Below are 19,956 nucleotides of genomic sequence, written 5' to 3' on the forward strand. Positions count from 1 at the left end.
CCAGAGCCCTATGGAACCCTATTCCCTATATAGTGCACTACTTCAGACCAGAGCCCAATGGAACCCTATTCCCTATATATAGTGCACTACTTTAGACCAGAGCCCAATGGAACCCTATTCCCTATATATAGTGCACTACTTTAGACCAGAGCCCTATAGGACCCCTATTCCTTATATGGTGCACTACTTTAGACCAGAGCCCAATGGAACCCTATTCCCTATATAGTGCACTACTTCAGACCAGAGCCCTATAGGACCCTATTCCCTATATAGTGCACTACTTTAGACCAGAGCCCAATGGAACCCTATTCCCTATATAGTGCACTACTTTAGACCAGAGCCCAATGGAACCCTATTCCCTATATAGTGTCAGACCAGAGCCCACCCTATTCCCTTATAGACCAGAGCCCTATGGAACCCTATTCCCTATATAGTACTACTTCAGACCAGAGCCCTATGGAACCCTATTCCCTATATAGTGCACTACTTTAGACCAGAGCCCAATGGAACCCTATTCCCTATATAGTGCACTACTTTAGACCAGAGCCCAATGGAACCCTATTCCCTATATAGTGCACTACTTCAGACCAGAGCCCAATGGAACCCTATTCCCTATATAGTGCACTACTTCAGACCAGAGCCCAATGGAACCCTATTCCCTATATAGTGCACTACTTCAGACCAGAGCCTGCACGTGCAGGTGATAGGTGTTGTTGGCCGACACCCCCTCCGAGGAGGGAGCGGTTGAGAAAGGATGACTTATTGGTGAGCGTTGCCTACTCATCTGAAGTAATTGTTCCACTGTTAAAAGCAACTTGAATTGTCCTAATGGTTCATCTCTTTGTTTTTCACTCAACCTCAATTTCAGTCTCAGACAAAGTTTTTTTTTTGTAGTATTATTAGTTTTCTGTTGCGCCGTCGTCGGCTATTTCATGGTACGGCGTTGTGTATTCCAACACAGGCTTTAAAATGGAAAAAAAAGCCAAGGTCGAGAACTGAGGCTGAGAACAATTGGTATTTATTATCATTTTTTATTTATCTCAACAGCATCTCGTCCTGCATCCCACTGCTGGCTGGCTTCTGAAGCTAAGCAGGGTTGGTCCTGGTCAGTCCCTGGATGGGAGACCAGATGCTGCTGGAAGTGGTGTTGGAGGGCCACTAGGAGGCACTCTATCCTCTGGTCTAAAAAATGCCCCAGGGCAGTGATTGGGGACACTGCCCTGTGTAGGGTGCCGTCTTTTGGATGGGACATTAAATGGGTGTCCTGACTCTCTGAGGTCAGTAAAAGATCCCATGGCTCTTATCGTAAGAGTAGGGGTGTTAACCCTGGTGTCCTGACTCTCTGAGGTCAGTAAAGATCCCATGGCTCTTATCGTAAGAGTAGGGGTGTTAACCCTGGTGTCCTGACTCTCTGAGGTCATTAAAGATCCCATGGCACTTATTGTAAGAGTAGGGGTGTTAACCCTAACCATCACGGTCACCTAATAATCCCCCGTTTACAATTGGCTAATTCATCCTCCTCCTGTAACTATTCCTCAGGTCGTTGCTGTAAATGAGAAGGTGTCCTCAGTCAACTTACCTGGTAAAATAAAATCTCCTACATGTACAGGCATAGTAGGATTGTTTGATAAATCACTTTTTTGCTGCGTACAAACATTCTAAATTCCGTTTGTAAGTAGTATTCTAGAATAGTATCTACGCAATATTGATCAATGAGACCACAGGTGTGAAAAGCTCTTAGAGATTTACCCAGAAAGACTCACAGATGTAAACACTCTTAGAGATTTACCCAGAAAGACTCACAGATGTAAACACTCTTAGAGATTTACCCAGAAAGACTCACAGATGTAAACACTCTTAGAGATTTACCCAGAAAGACTCACAGATGTAAACAGAAAGACTCAGATGTAAACACTCTTAGAGATTTACCCAGAAAGACTCACAGATGTAAACACTCTTAGAGATTTACCCAGAAAGAGTCTTAGAGATTTCACAGCTGTAAACACTCTTAGAGATTTACCCAGAAAGACTCACAGATGTAAACACTCTTAGAGATTTACCCAGCAAGACTCACAGATGTAAACACTCTTAGAGATTTACCCAGAAAGACTCACAGATGTAAACACTCTTAGAGATTTACCCAGAAAGACTCACAGATGTAAACACTCTTAGAGATTTACCCAGAAAGACTCACAGATGTAAACACTCTTAGAGATTTACCCAGAAAGACTCACAGCTGTAATCACTCTTAGAGATTTACCCAGAAAGACTCACAGCTGTAAACACTCTTAGAGATTTACCCAGAAAGACTCACAGCTGTAAACACTCTTAGAGATTTACCCAGAAAGACTCACAGCTGTAAACACTCTTAGAGATTTACCCAGAAAGACTCACAGCTGTAAACACTCTTAGAGATTTACCCAGAAAGACTCACAGATGTAATCCCTGCCAAAGGCGATTCTAACATGTATTGACTACTTATGTAAATTAGTCAAATTAATAAAAAAACATGTTTTTACTTTGTCATTATGGTTATTATGAATCCATTTTGAATTCAGTCCAACACAACAAAATGTGGAATAAGTCAAGGGAAATGAATACTTTCCCCAGGCACTGTACCATACGTCTCACCGGTAAACAAGTATCAGGAGAATCACCTGTGAACAGGTACCATACGTCTCACCTGTAAACAAGTATCAGGAGACTCACCTGTGAACAGGTACCAAGAGACTCACCTGTGAACAGGTACCAGGAGACTCACCTGTAAACAAGTATCAGGAGACTCACCTGTGAACAGGTACCATACGTCTCACCTGTAAACAAGTATCAGGAGACTCACCTGTGAACAGGTACCAAGAGACTCACCTGTGAACAGGTACCAGGAGACTCAGCTGTGAACAGGTATCAGGAGACTCCCCTGTGAACAGGTACCAGGAGACTCACCTGTGAACAGGTACCAGGAGACTCATCTGTGAACAGGTATCAGGAGACTCCCCTGTGAACAGGTATCAGGAGACTCACCTGTGAACAGGTACCAGGAGACTCACCTGTGAACAGGTACCAGGAGACTCACCTGTGAACAGGTACCAGGAGACTCACCTGTGAACAGGTATCAGGAGACTCACCTGTAAACAGGTACCAGGAGACTCACCTGTGAACAGGTATCAGGAGACTCACCTGTGAACAGGTACCAGGAGACTCACCTGTGAACAGGTACCAGGAGACTCACCTGTGAACAGGTATCAGGAGACTCACCTGTGAACAGGTATCAGGAGACTCACCTGTGAACAGGTACCAGGAGACTCACCTGTGAACAGGTACCAGGAGACTCACCTGTGAACAGGTACCAGGAGACTCACCTGTGAACAGGTACCAGAAGTTGTTAGGTTCGATGGCCTCCTGGTCTCCTCGTCGGCCGGTCTTCCGGTGTCGGAGCTTGTAGCCGGTGATGAACCCGTTCTGGCTGTTGGGAGGAGGGGGCTGCCAGCTCACCTTAATGCTCTGAAACACAGTCAGGGGAGAGGACACATGTTTACAATGTACATGCGGTTCCTGTGGGAATTGAACCCACAACCTTGTTTTGCTAGAGCCACTAACAATGCCATGCATGACCACCAGATTTACCACATTCACACTGAGTGTACAAAACATTAGGAACACCTTCCTAATATTGATTTGCACCCCCTTTTGCCCTCAAAAGAGCTTCAATTTGTCGGGGCATGGACTCTACAAGGTGTTGCAAGTATTTCACAGGGATGCTGGCTCATGTTGGCTCCAATGTGTCCCAGTTTTGTGTCCAGTTGGCTGGATGTCCTTTGGGTGGTGGACCATTCTTGAAACACACAGGAAACTGTTGATCGTGAAAAACCCAGCAGCTTTGCAGTTCTTGACATTAACCGGTGCGCCTGGCACCTACTACCATACCCCGTTCAAAGACGTTTAAATACTTTGTCTTGCCCATTCACCCTCTGAATGGCACACAATCCATGTCTCCATTGTCTCAGGGCTTAACCATCCTTCTTTAACCTGTCTCCTCCCCTTCATCTACACTGATTGAAGTGGATTTAACAAGAGACATCAATACGGGATCATATCTTTCACCTGGATTCACCTGGTCAGTCTATGTCATGGAAAGAGCAGGTGTTCTTTATGTTTTGTACACTCAATGTATATAAAGTTTTCAAACCCCATGATTTTTCCACCTTGTGTTACATTACAGCCTTATTCTAAAATGGATTCAATAGTTTTTTTCCTCCCCTCATCAAGCTATACACAATAACCCATAATGACAAAGCAAAAACAGGTTTTTAGACATTTCTGTAAATGTATTAAATATAAAAAACGGAGATATCACATTTACATAAGTATTCAGACCCTTTACTCAGTACTTTATTGAAGCACCTTTGGCAGCGATTACAGCATTGTGTCTTCTTGGGTAAGACGCTACAAGCTTGGCACACCTGTATTTGGGGAGTTTCTCACATTCTTCTCTGCAGATCCTCTCAAGCTCTGTCAGGTTGGATAGGGAGCGTTGCTGCAAAGCTATTTTCAGGTCTATTTTCAGGTTGAACCCAGCCAAAGCCCGGGTTCATGTTCGGGCTTTGGCTGGGCCACTCAAGGACACTCAGAGACTTGCCCCGAAGCCACTCCTGCGTTGTCTTGGCTTTGTGGGTCGTTGTCCTGTTTAGAAGGTGAACCTTCACCCAGTCTATGATCCTAAGCAGGTCTTCATCAAGGATCTCTCTGTACTTTGCTCCATTCACCTTTCCCTCGATCCTGACTAGTCTCCCAGTCCCTTCCGCTGAAAAACATCCCCATAGCATGATGCTGCCACCACAGTGCTTCACCGTAGGGATGGTGCCAGGTTTCCTCTAGATGTGACACTTGGCATTGAGGCCAAATAATTCAGTCTTGTTTTCATCAGACCAGAGAATCTTGTTCCTCATGGTCTAAGAGTCCTTTAGGTGCCTTTTGGTAAACTCCAAGTGGGCTGTCATGTGCCTTTAACTGAAAAGTGGCTTCCTTCTGGCCATAAAGGCCTGATTGGTGGTGTGCTGCAGAGAAGGTTGTCCTTCTGGAAGGTTCCCCCATCTCCACAGAACTCTGGAGCTCTGTCAGAGTGACCATCGGGTTCTTGGTCACCTCCCGGACCAAGGGCCTTCTCCCCTGATTGCTCAGTTTAGCCGGGCGACCAGCTCTAGGAAGAGTCTTGGTGGTTCAGAACTTCTTCCATTTAAGAATGATGGAGGCCACTGTGTTCTTGGGGACCTTCAATGCTGCAGAAATGTTTTGGTATCCTTCCCCAGATATGTGCCTCGACAAAATCCTGTCTCGCAGCTCTACGGACAATTCCTTCGACCTCATGGCTTGTTTTTTTTTCTGAGATGCACTGTCAACTGTGGGACCTTTATATAGACAGGTGTGTGCCTTTCCATGTCCAATCAAAATAAATGACCACAGGTGGACTCCAATGAAGTTGTATAAACATCTCAAGGAGGAGAAATGGAAACAGGATGCACCTGAGCTCAATTTCAAGTCTTATAGCAAAGGGTCTGAATACTTACGTCAATAGATATTTTATACATTTGCAAAAAAAATGTCATTATGGGATATTGTGTGTAGGTTGATGAGGAAAATTTTTTATTTAATCAATTTTAGGCTAAAAGTAACAAAATGTGGAAAAAGTAAAGGGGTTTCCGAATGTATTGTATGTATTGTATCTACCTCAAATACCTAATTATTATCTATCCTGATGCCTAGTCACTTTACCCTGCCTTCATGTACATATCTACCTCAAATACCTTATTATTATCTATCCTGATGTCTAGTCACGTTACCCTGCCTTCATGTACATATCTACCTCAAATACCTTATTATTATCTATCCTGATGTCTAGTCACGTTACCCTGCCTTCATGTACATATCTACCTCAAATACCTTATTATTATCTATCCTGATGTCTAGTCACTTTACCCTGCCTTCATGTACATATCTACCTCAAATACCTCTTAACTCTGCACATTGATCTGGTACTGGTACTCCCTGTATGTACCTCCACATTGATCTGGTACTGGTACTTCCTGTATATAGCTCCACATTGATCTGGTACTCCCTGTATATAGCTCCACATTGATCTGGTACTCCCTGTATATAACTCCACATTGATCTGGTACTTCCTGTATATAACTCCACATTGATCTGGTACTTCCTGTATATAACTCCACATTGATCTGGTACTCCCTGTATATACCTCCACATTGATCTGGTACTTCCTGTATATAGCTCCACATTAATCTGGTACTCCCTGTATATAGCTCCACATTGATCTGGTACTTCCTGTATATAGCTCCACATTGATCTGGTACTGGTACTCCCTGTATATAGCTCCACATTGATCTGGTACTTCCTGTATATAGCTCCACATTGATCTGGTACTCCCTGTATATAGCTCCACATTGATCTGGTACTCCCTGTATATAGCTCCACATTGATCTGGTACCGGTACTTCCTGTATAGAGCTCCACATTGATCTGGTACTTCCTGTATTTAGCTCCACATTGATCTGATACTGGTACTCCCTGTATATAGCTCCACATTGATCTGGTACTGGTACTCCCTGTATATAGCTCCACATTGATCTGGTACTGGTACTCCCTGTATATAGCTCCACATTGATCTGGTACTGGTACTCCCTGTATATAGCTCCACATTGATCTGGTACTGGTACTCCCTGTATATAGCTCCACATTGATCTGGTACTGGTACTCCCTGTATATAGCTCCACATTGATCTGTTACTTCCTGTATATAGCTCCACATTGATCTGGTACCGGTACTTCCTGTATAGAGCTCCACATTGATCTGGTACTTCCTGTATTTAGCTCCACATTGATCTGATACTGGTACTCCCTGTATATAGCTCCACATTGATCTGGTACTTCCTGTATAGAGCTCCACATTGATCTGGTACTTCCTGTATTTAGCTCCACATTGATCTGGTACTTCCTGTATATAGCTCCACATTGATCTGGTACTTCCTGTATACAGCTCCACATTGATCTGGTACTGGTACTCCCTGTATATAGCTCCACATTGATCTGGTACTGGTACTCCCTGTATATAGCTCCACATTGATCTGGTACTGGTACTCCCTGTATACAGCTCCACATTTATCTGGTACTGGTACTCCCTGTATATAGCTCCACATTGATCTGTTACTTCCTGTATATAGCTCCACATTGATCTGGTACTTCCTGTATACATCTCCACATTGATCTGGTACTGGTATTCCCTGTATATAGCTCCACATTGATCTGGTACTCCCTGTATATAGCTCCACATAGATATGGTACTCCCTGTATATAGCTCTACATTGATCTGGTACTCCCTGTATATAGCTCCTCATTGATCTGGTACTTCCTGTATATAGCTCTACATTGATCTGTTACTTCCTGTATATAGCTCCACATTGATCTGGTACTGTCGTTCTGCACGCGGAAGAGACATTTCAGTTCAGTCAATACCATAACACTGTAACAATGTCAATACCATAACACTGTCACAATGTCAATACCATAACACTGTCAATACCATAACACTGTCACAATGTCAATACCATAACACTGTAACAATGTCAATACCATAACACTGTCACAATGTCAATACCATAACACTGTCAATACCATAACACTGTCACAATGTCAATATCATAACACTGTAACAATGTCAATACCATAACATCAAATGCATCATGGGATAAAGAAGTTTCTTGTACTGACCTCATCTACCCCATTATGTTGTACTGACCTCATCTACCCCACTATGCAGATGGCCAGGCTTGACAAATCTTTAAATGTGTAAAATATAAATCATGTCTTTTCACTGAAACAGCTTAGATAAGAGAAACAGAATCTTCATGATAAAAATCCTGACAGGAAGAGGAGGGATTCCATCTGGGCTGGCTTGGATTCAATCTCCAAACATTTTACATCTTAGTTATTTAGCAGAGCCTCTCATCCAGAGTGATTTACAGTTAGTGAGTGCAGACACGTTCATACTGGAACCCTGTGGGAATCGAACCCAGAACCCCCGGTGTTGCAAGCACTATGCTCTTCTAACTGAGCTGTATATACTGTGTATACTGGACGCAAAACAAGTTACAAGTATTGCACAATATATTACAAAACAATAACATTTTGATTATCACTTAGAGCAGCTCAGAAGTTGCCAAAATCCAATGAAGGATCACAGCATCTCCATAACGGTAGTGAAGGTGCCCGCTTGTGCATAATTATGTGACTTCTTCTACACTAAATAAACACTGAGTGTACAAAACATTAAGAACACCTGCTCTTTCCAATGACAAAGACTGACCAGTTTAATCCAGCTGAAAAGGCTAGGATCTCTTATTGATCCAGTGTTTTGTAAACGGACACTTTGACATTATGTAAATCTATCTATAGCATATTATGACAAGGGTTTTAATGTATAAGGGCAAGTGAATGTCCTAGTTTAAAATAATAAGTAACTCCCGGTAATTAAATTGAACATTCAAAACAAATCATATATATATTAATCTGGTACTATATATATATATATTATATATATATATATATATATATATATATATATATTATAAATATATATATATATATATATATATATATTAAACTGGTCAGTCTTTCATATATATATATATATACTATACATGTATTTGTCATGGATGTCTCTGTATCTAATCGTGCAGAATGATGTCATAGAATGATGTCATAGAATGATGTCATAGAATGATGTCATAGAATGATGTCATAGAATGATGTCATAGAATGATGTCATAGAATGATGTCATAGAATGATGTCATAGAATGATGTCATAGAATGATGTCATTTAATTTGGCTTGTTGAGACGGTGAACACGTTCACTGATTCAACAGAGTCCAAACGTCAACAGTTCTTCTTCTTCTTTCATTCCAATAATGAACCAACATCTCCTTTCTCTCGTCAAAGGTTACAAAAAAAATAGAAAAAATAAAAAAGAGACAGGGTCTCTTGATCTGTAGACGTGTCAAACACAACTCTTCATATCCCTCCGGTTCTGCCATCGTGTCATTGGTTCTACTTCGTGCAAACAGACACCTACCTATAGTACTGAACGCTCTGATTAGTAAAAAACCTTTCTGAAACCCAGGAGCAGTCAGTTGTGAGTGCATCCCAAATGGAAACCCTATTCCCTACACAGTGCACTACTTCTGACCGGGGCCCATTAGGGAATAGGGTGGCATTTGTGACACATTCGTTACCTAGTAGACCCTGGTGCCTGTGAGACTGTGAAGGAATGCTATCGTATGTTTAACGACTGTCACATTGACTCAAACATGTCTCGTGTTACTGCCAGTTGTGCGCACACACACACACGCACGCGCACGCACGCGCGCACACACACATGCACGCACACACACACTCACACACACAATGGCCAAGTGTGCCATCTGCAGAGGAGAGGGAGCCTGTTAACATGCAAATAAACCAATTAGAATTCACACGACACAGCTGCCAATGCATCCAGTCCAGTCTGATCCAGTCTGATCTACGTGCTGCTGCCTTGGATCATACATCCCAAATGGCACCCTATGGCCTAGGACTTGCACTACTTTTGACTAAAGCTCTATGGGAACTCTATTGGTCCTGGGCAAAAGTAGTGCACTAAATAGGTAATTGGTTGCAATTTGGGATTGCCCTTCTCCACCAGCGACCGAGATTCATTTCCTGTCTGCCTGAAGCTGGGGTGGAGGAGCATTGAGCTGTGTTTTTCTGGGATAGTTTAGTCAGGTCTGGGCCAATCTAACGATCTCTTTCTCAATGTTTTTCTGGGATAGTTTAGTCAGGTCTGGGCCAATCTAACGATCTCTTTCTCAATGTTTTTCAATGTTTTTCTTCTTGGCTCGATTCTCTGTTTTTCTGGGATAGTTTTCAGGTCTGGGCCCTAACGGCTTCTCAGAAGTTTATTGGAGGAGTTTAGGTCAGAGGACTGGGGAGGAACATCTCTTTCTCAAACAGGATTTGCGTTTCTCTCCAAGGAATGAAGCAAAGACAATTAAGAAAGAGAGACTTAAAGAATGTAGAACCCCATCCCTTCACATTCTTAGATTTCTACTAGTAACATTCTGCCATGCTTGTATTCTTAGATTTCTACTAGTAACATTCTGCCATGCTTGTATTCTTAGAGATCTACTAGTAACATTCTGCCGTGCTTGTATTCTTAGATTTCTACTAGTAACATTCTGCCGTGCTTGTATTCTTAGATTTCTACTAGTAACATTCTGCCGTGCTTGTATTCTTAGATTTCTACTAGTAACATTCTGCCGTGCTTGTATTCTTAGATTTCTACTAGTAACATTCTGCCGTGCTTGTATTCTTAGATTTCTACTAGTAACATTCTGCCGTGCTTGTATTCTTAGATTTCTACTAGTAACATTCTGCCGTGCTTGTATTCTTAGATTTCTACTAGTAACATTCTGCCGTGCTTGTATTCTTAGATTTCTACTAGTAACATTCTGCCATGCTTGTATTCTTAGATTTCTACTAGTAACTGTCATGTTTTGTCATATATTGTCTTGTCCTTGTGCTTTCCCTTCTGTTCGTTTCCCCCTGCTGGTCTTATTAGGTTTGTTCCCTTTTTCTATCCCTCTCTCTCCCCCTCCCTCTCTCTCATCTCTCTATCGTTCCGTTCCTGCTCCCAGCTGTTCCTCATTCTCCTAACTCACTCATTTACTCTTTTCACACCTGTCCCCTATTTTGCCCTCTGATTAGAGTCCCTATTTATCCCCTTGTTTTCCGCTTCTGTCCTTGTCGGATCCTTGTATGATGTTCGCTGTTCTGTGTCCTTGTCTCGCCCTGTCGTGTTTTGTCTCCTTCAGAGGCTGCGTGTGAGCAGGTGTCTTAGTCTGCTACGGTCGGTGCCTTCCCGAAGCAACCTGCAGTCAATGGTCGAGTCTCCAGTCTGTCCTCGTTACTACGAGTGGATTTAAGTTTTTTCCTGTTTTGTTTTCTTCTTGATTTTTCCAGGATTATTCCTTTTGTCATTTACTGGAATATAGACTCTGTTTTCGTTAAGTCGCTTTTGGGTCCTCATTCACCAGCATAACAGAAGGATCCGACCAAGAATGGACCCAGCGACTACGGATTCTCGTAACACTGCCGTCGAGATCCAGGGAGCTATGCTCGGCAGACATGAGCAGGAATTGTCTGCTGCTCGTCATGCCGTTGAGACCCTGGCCGCTCAGGTTTCCGACCTCTCAGGACAGTTTCAGAGTCTTCGTCTCGTGCCACCAGCTACTTCCTGGTCTTCCGAGTCTCCGGAACCTAGGGTTAATAACCCACCATGTTACTCGGGGCAGCCCTTTGATTGCACTCGCCATCCGCATAGAACGACGGGTAGATCTTCGTCACCGTGGAAGAGAGTTCGCGTTAACGGTGTTCCCCCTCTCCGCATCGCAACCATCTCCTTCCTCCGGCTCAGAGACTGAGCCCATGCAGCTGGGAGGTATTCGCATCTCAACTAAGGAGAGGGAACGGAGGATCACCAACCGCCTTTGCCTCTATTGCGGTTCTGCTGGACATTTTGTCAATTCATGTCCAGTAAAAGCCAGAGCTCATCAGTAAGCGGAGGGCTACTGGTGAGCGCTACTACTCAGGTCTCTCCATCAAGATCCTGTACTACCATGTAGGTCCATCTACGCTGGACCGGTTCGGCTGCTTCATGCAGTGCCTTGATAGACTCTGGGGCTGAGGGTTGTTTTATGGACGAAGCATGGGCTCGGAAACATGACATTCCTCTCAGACAATTAGGGAAGCCCACACCCATGTTCGCCTTAGATGGTAGTCTTCTCCCCAGTATCAGATATGAGACACTACCTTTAACCCTCACAGTATCTGATAACCACAGTGAGACCATTTCCTTTTTGATTTTTCGTTCACCTTTTACACCTGTTGTTTTGGGTCATCCCTGGCTAGTATGTCATAATCCTTCTATTAATTGGTCTAGTAATTCAATCCTATCCTGGAACGTTTCTTGTCATGTGAAGTGTTTAATGTCTGCTATCCCTCCTGTTTCTTCTGTCCCCTCTTCTCAGGAGGAACCTGGTGATTTGACAGGAGTGCCGGAGGAATATCATGATCTGCGCACGGTCTTCAGTCGGTCCAGAGCCAACTCCTTCCTCCTCCTCACCGGTCGTATAATTGTAGTATTGATCTCCTTCCGGGGACCACTCCCCCTCGGGGTAGACTATACTCTCTGTCGGCTCCCGAACGTAAGGCTCTCGAGGATTATTTGTCTGTTTCTCTTAACGCCGGCACCGTAGTGCCTTCTTCCTCTGCCGCCGGAGCGGGGTTTTTTTGTGTTAAGAAGAAGGACGGTACTCTGCGCCCCTGCGTGGATTATCGAGGGCTGAATGACATAACGGTTAAGAATCGTTATCCGCTTCCCCTTATGTCGTCAGCCTTCGAGATTCTGCAGGGAGCCAGGTTCTTTACTAAGTTGGACCTTCGTAATGCTTACCATCTCGTGCGCATCAGAGAGGGGGACGAGTGGAAAATGGCGTTTAACACTCCGTTAGGGCATTTTGAGTACCGGGTTCTGCCGTTTGGTCTCGCTAATGCTCCAGCTGTTTTTCAGGCATTAGTTAATGATGTACTGAGAGACATGCTGAACATCTTTGTTTTTGTCTACCTTGACGATATCCTGATTTTTTTCACCGTCACTCGAGATTCATGTTCAGCACGTTCGACGTGTACTCCAACGCCTTTTAGAGAATTGTCTCTACGTGAAGGCTGAGAAGTGCACCTTTCATGTCTCCTCTGTCACATTTCTCGGTTCTGATATTTCCGCTGAAGGCATTCAGATGGATCCCGCTAAGGTCCAGGCTGTCAGTGATTGGCCCGTTCCAAGGTCACGTGTCGAGTTGCAGCGCTTTCTAGGTTTCGCTAATTTCTATCGGCGTTTCATTCGTAATTTCGGTCAAGTTGCTGCCCCTCTCACAGCTCTTACTTCTGTCAAGACGTGCTTTAAGTGGTCCGGTTCCGCCCAGGGAGCTTTTGATCTCCTCAAGAAGCGTTTTACGTCCGCTCCTATCCTTGTTACTCCTGACGTCACTAAACAATTCATTGTCGAGGTTGACGCTTCAGAGGTTGGCGTGGGAGCCATTCTATCCCAGCGCTTCCAGTCTGACGATAAGGTCCATCCTTGCGCTTATTTTTCTCATCGCCTGTCGCCATCGGAACGCAACTATGATGTGGGTAACCGCGAACTGCTCGCCATCCGCTTAGCCCTAGGCGAATGGCGACAGTGGTTGGAGGGGGCGACCGTTCCTTTGTCGTTTGGACTGACCATAAGAACCTTGAGTACATCCGTTCTGCCAAACGACTTAATGCACGTCAAGCTCGTTGGGCGTTGTTTTTCGCTCGTTTCGAGTTTGTGATTTCTTATCGCCCGGGTAATAAGAACACCAAGCCTGATGCCTTATCCCGTCTCTTTAGTTCTTCTGTGGCTTCTACCGATCCCGAGGGGATTCTTCCTTATGGGCGTGTTGTCGGGTTGACTGTCTGGGGAATTGAGAGACAGGTTAAGCAAGCACTCACTCACAGTGCGTCGCCGTGCGCTTGTCCTAGTAACCTTCTTTTCGTTCCTGTTTCTACTCATCTGGCTGTTCTTCAGTGGGCTCACTCTGCCAAGTTAGCTGGCCATCCCGGCGTTCGAGGTACACTTGCTTCTATTCGCCAGCGGTTTTGGTGGCCTACTCAGGAGCGTGACACGCGCCGTTTCGTGGCTGCTTGTTCGGACTGCGCGCAGACTAAGTCAGGTAACTCTCCTCCTGCCGGTCGTCTCAGACCGCTTCCCATTCCTTCTCGACCATGGTCTCACATCGCCTTAGACTTCATTACCGGTCTGCCTTCGTCTGCGGGGAAGACTGTGATTCTTACGGTTGTCGATAGGTTCTCTAAGGCGGCACATTTCATTCTCCTCGCTAAGCTTCCTTCCGCTAAGGAGACGGCACAAATCATCATTGAGAATGTGTTCAGAATTCATGGCCTCCCGTTAGACACCGTTTCAGACAGAAGTCCACAATTCACGTCACAGTTTTGGAGGGAGTTCTGTCGTTTGATTGGTGCTTTCGTCAGTCTCTCTTCTGGTTTTCATCCCCAGTCTAACAGTCAAGCAGAAAGGGCCAATCAGACGATTGGTCGCATATTACGCAGCCTTTCTTTTAGAAACCCTGCGTCTTGGGCAGAACAGCTCCCCTGGGCAGAATACGCTCACAACTCGCTTCCTTCGTCTGCTACCGGGCTATCTCCGTTTCAGAGTAGTCTGGGGTACCAGCCTCCTCTGTTCTCGTCCCAGCTCGCCGAGTCCAGCGTTCCCTCCGCTCAGGCATTTGTCCAACGTTGTGAGCGCACCTGGAGGAGGGTGAGGTCTGCACTTTGCCGTTACAGGGCGCAGACTGTGAGAGCCGCCAATAAACGTAGGATTAAGAGTCCTAGGTATTGTCGCGGCCAGAGAGTGTGGCTTTCCACTCGTAACCTTCCCCTTACGACAGCTTCTCGTAAGTTGACTCCGCGGTTCATTGGTCCGTTCCGTGTCTCCCAGGTCGTCAATCCTGTCGCTGTGCGACTGCTTCTTCCGCGACATCTTCGTCGCGTCCACCCTGTCTTCCATGTCTCCTGTGTCAAGCCCTTTCTTCGCGCCCCCGTTCGTCTTCCCTCCCCCCGTCCTTGTCGAGGGCGCACCTATTTACAAGGTACGTAGGATCATGGACATGCGTTCTCGGGGATGTGGTCACCAGTACTTAGTGGATTGGGAGGGTTACGGTCCTGAGGAGAGGAGTTGGGTTCCATCTCGGGACGTGCTGGACCGTTCGCTGATTGATGATTTCCTCCGTTGCCGCCAGGATTCCTCCTCGAGTGCGCCAGGAGGCGCTCGGTGAGTGGGGGTACTGTCATGTTTTGTCATATATTGTCTTGTCCTTGTGCTTTCCCTTCTGTTCGTTTCCCCTGCTGGTCTTATTAGGTTCGTTCCCTTTTTCTATCCCTCTCTCTCCCCCCCCTCTCTCTCTTCTCTCTATCGTTCCGTTCCTGCTCCCAGCTGTTCCTCATTCTCCTAACTCACTCATTTACTCTTTTCACACCTGTCCCCTATTTTGCCCTCTGATTAGAGTCCCTATTTCTCCCCTTGTTTTCCGCTTCTGTCCTTGTCGGATCCTTGTATGATGTTCGCTGTTCTGTGTCCTTGTCTCGCCCTGTCGTGTTTTGTCTCCTTCAGAGGCTGCGTGTGAGCAGGTGTCTTAGTCTGCTACGGTCGGTGCCTTCCCGAAGCAACCTGCAGTCAATGGTCGAGTCTCCAGTCTGTCCTCGTTACTACGAGTGGATTTAAGTTTTTTCCTGTTTTGTTTTCTTCTTGATTTTTCCAGGATTATTCCTTTTGTCATTTACTGGAATAAAGACTCTGTTTTCGTTAAGTCGCTTTTGGGTCCTCATTCACCAGCATAACAGAAGGATCCGACCAAGAATGGACCCAGCGACTACGGATTCTCGTAACACTGCCGTCGAGATCCAGGGAGCTATGCTCGGCAGACACGAGCAGGAATTGTCTGCTGCTCGTCATGCCGTTGAGACCCTGGCCGCTCAGGTTTCCGACCTCTCAGGACAGTTTCAGAGTCTTCGTCTCGTGCCACCAGCTACTTCCTGGTCTTCCGAGTCTCCGGAACCTAGGGTTAATAACCAACCATGTTACTCGGGGCAGCCCTTTGATTGCACTCGCCATCCGCATAGAACGACGGGTAGATCTTCGTCACCGAGCTCGTGGAAGAGAGTTCGCGTTAACGGTGTTCCCCCTCTCCGCATCGCAACCATCTCCTTCCTCCGGCTCAGAGACTGAGCCCATGCAGCTGGGAGGTATTCGCATCTCAACTAAGGAGAGGGAACGGAGGATCACCAACCGCCTTTGCCTCTATTGCGGTTCTGCTGGACATTTTGTCAATTCATGTCCAGTAAAAGCCAGAGCTCATCAGTAAGCGGAGGGCTACTGGTGAGCGCTACTACTCAGGTCTCTCCATCAAGATCCTGTACTACCATGTCGGTCCATCTACGCTGGACCGGTTCGGCTGCTTCATGCAGTGCCTTGATAGACTCTGGGGCTGAGGGTTGTTTTATGGACGAAGCATGGGCTCGGAAACATGACATTCCTCTCAGACAATTAGGGAAGCCCACACCCATGTTCGCCTTAGATGGTAGTCTTCTCCCCAGTATCAGATATGAGACACTACCTTTAACCCTCACAGTATCTGGTAACCACAGTGAGACCATTTCCTTTTTGATTTTTCGTTCACCTTTTACACCTGTTGTTTTGGGTCATCCCTGGCTAGTATGTCATAATCCTTCTATTAATTGGTCTAGTAATTCAATCCTATCCTGGAACGTTTCTTGTCATGTGAAGTGTTTAATGTCTGCTATCCCTCCTGTTTCTTCTGTCCCCTCTTCTCAGGAGGAACCTGGTGATTTGACAGGAGTGCCGGAGGAATATCATGATCTGCGCACGGTCTTCAGTCGGTCCAGAGCCAACTCCCTTCCTCCTCACCGGTCGTATAATTGTAGTATTGATCTCCTTCCGGGAACCACTCCCCCTCGGGGTAGACTATACTCTCTGTCGGCTCCCGAACGTAAGGCTCTCGAGGATTATTTGTCTGTTTCTCTTAACGCCGGCACCGTAGTGCCTTCTTCCTCTCCCGCCGGAGCGGGGTTTTTTTGTGTTAAGAAGAAGGACGGTACTCTGCGCCCCTGCGTGGATTATCGAGGGCTGAATGACATAACGGTTAAGAATCGTTATCCGCTTCCCCTTATGTCGTCAGCCTTCGAGATTCTGCAGGGAGCCAGGTTCTTTACTAAGTTGGACCTTCGTAATGCTTACCATCTCGTGCGCATCAGAGAGGGGGACGAGTGGAAAATGGCGTTTAACACTCCGTTAGGGCATTTTGAGTACCGGGTTCTGCCGTTTGGTCTCGCTAATGCTCCAGCTGTTTTTCAGGCATTAGTTAATGATGTACTGAGAGACATGCTGAACATCTTTGTTTTTGTCTACCTTGACGATATCCTGATTTTTTCACCGTCACTCGAGATTCATGTTCAGCACGTTCGACGTGTACTCCAACGCCTTTTAGAGAATTGTCTCTACGTGAAGGCTGAGAAGTGCACCTTTCATGTCTCCTCTGTCACATTTCTCGGTTCTGTTATTTCCGCTGAAGGCATTCAGATGGATCCCGCTAAGGTCCAGGCTGTCAGTGATTGGCCCGTTCCAAGGTCACGTGTCGAGTTGCAGCGCTTTCTAGGTTTCGCTAATTTCTATCGGCGTTTCATTCGTAATTTCGGTCAAGTTGCTGCCCCTCTCACAGCTCTTACTTCTGTCAAGACGTGCTTTAAGTGGTCCGGTTCCGCCCAGGGAGCTTTTGATCTCCTCAAGAAGCGTTTTACGTCCGCTCCTATCCTTGTTACTCCTGACGTCACTAAACAATTCATTGTCGAGGTTGACGCTTCAGAGGTGGGCGTGGGAGCCATTCTATCCCAGCGCTTCCAGTCTGACGATAAGGTCCATCCTTGCGCTTATTTTTCTCATCGCCTGTCGCCATCGGAACGCAACTATGATGTGGGTAACCGCGAACTGCTCGCCATCCGCTTAGCCCTAGGCGAATGGCGACAGTGGTTGGAGGGGGCAACCGTTCCTTTTGTCGTTTGGACTGACCATAAGAACCTTGAGTACATCCGTTCTGCCAAACGACTTAATGCACGTCAAGCTCGTTGGGCGTTGTTTTTCGCTCGTTTCGAGTTTGTGATTTCTTATTGCCCGGGTAATAAGAACACCAAGCCTGATGCCTTATCCCGTCTCTTTAGTTCTTCTGTGGCTTCTACCGATCCCGAGGGGATTCTTCCTTATGGGCGTGTTGTCGGGTTGACTGTCTGGGGAATTGAGAGACAGGTTAAGCAAGCACTCACTCACAGTGCGTCGCCGTGCGCTTGTCCTAGTAACCTTCTTTTCGTTCCTGTTTCTACTCATCTGGCTGTTCTTCAGTGGGCTCACTCTGCCAAGTTAGCTGGCCATCCCGGCGTTCGAGGTACACTTGCTTCTATTCGCCAGCGGTTTTGGTGGCCTACTCAGGAGCGTGACACGCGCCGTTTCGTGGCTGCTTGTTCGGACTGCGCGCAGACTAAGTCAGGTAACTCTCCTCCTGCCGGTCGTCTCAGACCGCTTCCCATTCCTTCTCGACCATGGTCTCACATCGCCTTAGACTTCATTACCGGTCTGCCTTCGTCTGCGGGGAAGACTGTGATTCTTACGGTTGTCGATAGGTTCTCTAAGGCGGCACATTTCATTCCCCTCGCTAAGCTTCCTTCCGCTAAGGAGACGGCACAAATCATCATTGAGAATGTGTTCAGAATTTTGGAGGGAGTTCTGTCGTTTGATTGGTGCTTTCGTCAGTCTCTCTTCTGGTTTTCATCCCCAGTCTAACGGTCAAGCAGAAAGGGCCAATCAGACGATTGGTCGCATATTACGCAGCCTTTCTTTTAGAAACCCTGCGTCTTGGGCAGAACAGCTCCCCTGGGCAGAATATGCTCACAACTCGCTTCCTTCGTCTGCTACCGGGCTATCTCCGTTTCAGAGTAGTCTGGGGTACCAGCCTCCTCTGTTCTCGTCCCAGCTCGCCGAGTCCAGCGTTCCCTCCGCTCAGGCGTTTGTCCAACGTTGTGAGCGCATCTGGAGGAGGGTGAGGTCTGCACTTTGCCGTTACAGGGCGCAGACTGTGAGAGCCGCCAATAAACGTAGGATTAAGAGTCCTAGGTATTGTCGCGGCCAGAGAGTGTGGCTTTCCACTCGTAACCTTCCCCTTACGACAGCTTCTCGTAAGTTGACTCCGCGGTTCATTGGTCCGTTCCGTGTCTCCCAGGTCGTCAATCCTGTCGCTGTGCGACTGCTTCTTCCGCGACATCTTCGTCGCGTCCACCCTGTCTTCCATGTCTCCTGTGTCAAGCCCTTTCTTCGCGCCCCCGTTCGTCTTCCCCCCCCCCCGTCCTTGTCGAGGGCGCACCTATTTACAAGGTACGTAGGATCATGGACATGCGTTCTCGGGGATGTGGTCACCAATACTTAGTGGATTGGGAGGGTTACGGTCCTGAGGAGAGGAGTTGGGTTCCATCTCGGGACGTGCTGGACCGTTCGCTGATTGATGATTTCCTCCGTTGCCGCCAGGATTCCTCCTCGAGTGCGCCAGGAGGCGCTCGGTGAGTGGGGGGGTACTGTCATGTTTTGTCATATATTGTCTTGTCCTTGTGCTTTCCCTTCTGTTCGTTTCCCCCTGCTGGTCTTATTAGGTTCGTTCCCTTTTTCTATCCCTCTCTCTCCCCCTCCCTCTCTCTCTTCTCTCTATCGTTCCGTTCCTGCTCCCAGCTGTTCCTCATTCTCCTAACTCACTCATTTACTCTTTTCACACCTGTCCCCTATTTTGCCCTCTGATTAGAGTCCCTATTTCTCCCCTTGTTTTCCGCTTCTGTCCTTGTCGGATCCTTGTATGATGTTCGCTGTTCTGTGTCCTTGTCTCGCCCTGTCGTGTTTTGTCTCCTTCAGAGGCTGCGTGTGAGCAGGTGTCTTAGTCTGCTACGGTCGGTGCCTTCCCGAAGCAACCTGCAGTCAATGGTCGAGTCTCCAGTCTGTCCTCGTTACTACGAGTGGATTTAAGTTTTTTCCGGTTTTGTTTTCTTCTTGATTTTTCCAGGATTATTCCTTTTGTCATTTACTGGAATAAAGACTCTGTTTTCGTTAAGTCGCTTTTGGGTCCTCATTCACCAGCATAACAGTAACATTCTGCCATGCTTGTATTCTTAGATTTCTACTAGCCCGGGTAACATTCAGACCCATGCA

The 19,956-nt window shown here is 46.4% G+C and overlaps 1 protein-coding gene across 1 annotated transcript in view; it reads right to left on the minus strand.

Moving 5' to 3' along the window:
• dcc (DCC netrin 1 receptor) overlaps positions 1–19,956 on the minus strand; it is a 670,683-nt gene that overhangs the window by 157,896 nt on the left and 492,831 nt on the right. Inside the window, 1 exon segment of the mRNA XM_046305873.1 lies at positions 3,360–3,501. Coding sequence (XP_046161829.1) covers positions 3,360–3,501 — 142 coding nt within the window.

This window comes from Oncorhynchus gorbuscha, linkage group LG16 (genome assembly GCF_021184085.1).
Source record: "Oncorhynchus gorbuscha isolate QuinsamMale2020 ecotype Even-year linkage group LG16, OgorEven_v1.0, whole genome shotgun sequence".
Classification (NCBI taxonomy): Eukaryota; Metazoa; Chordata; class Actinopteri; order Salmoniformes; family Salmonidae; genus Oncorhynchus; species Oncorhynchus gorbuscha.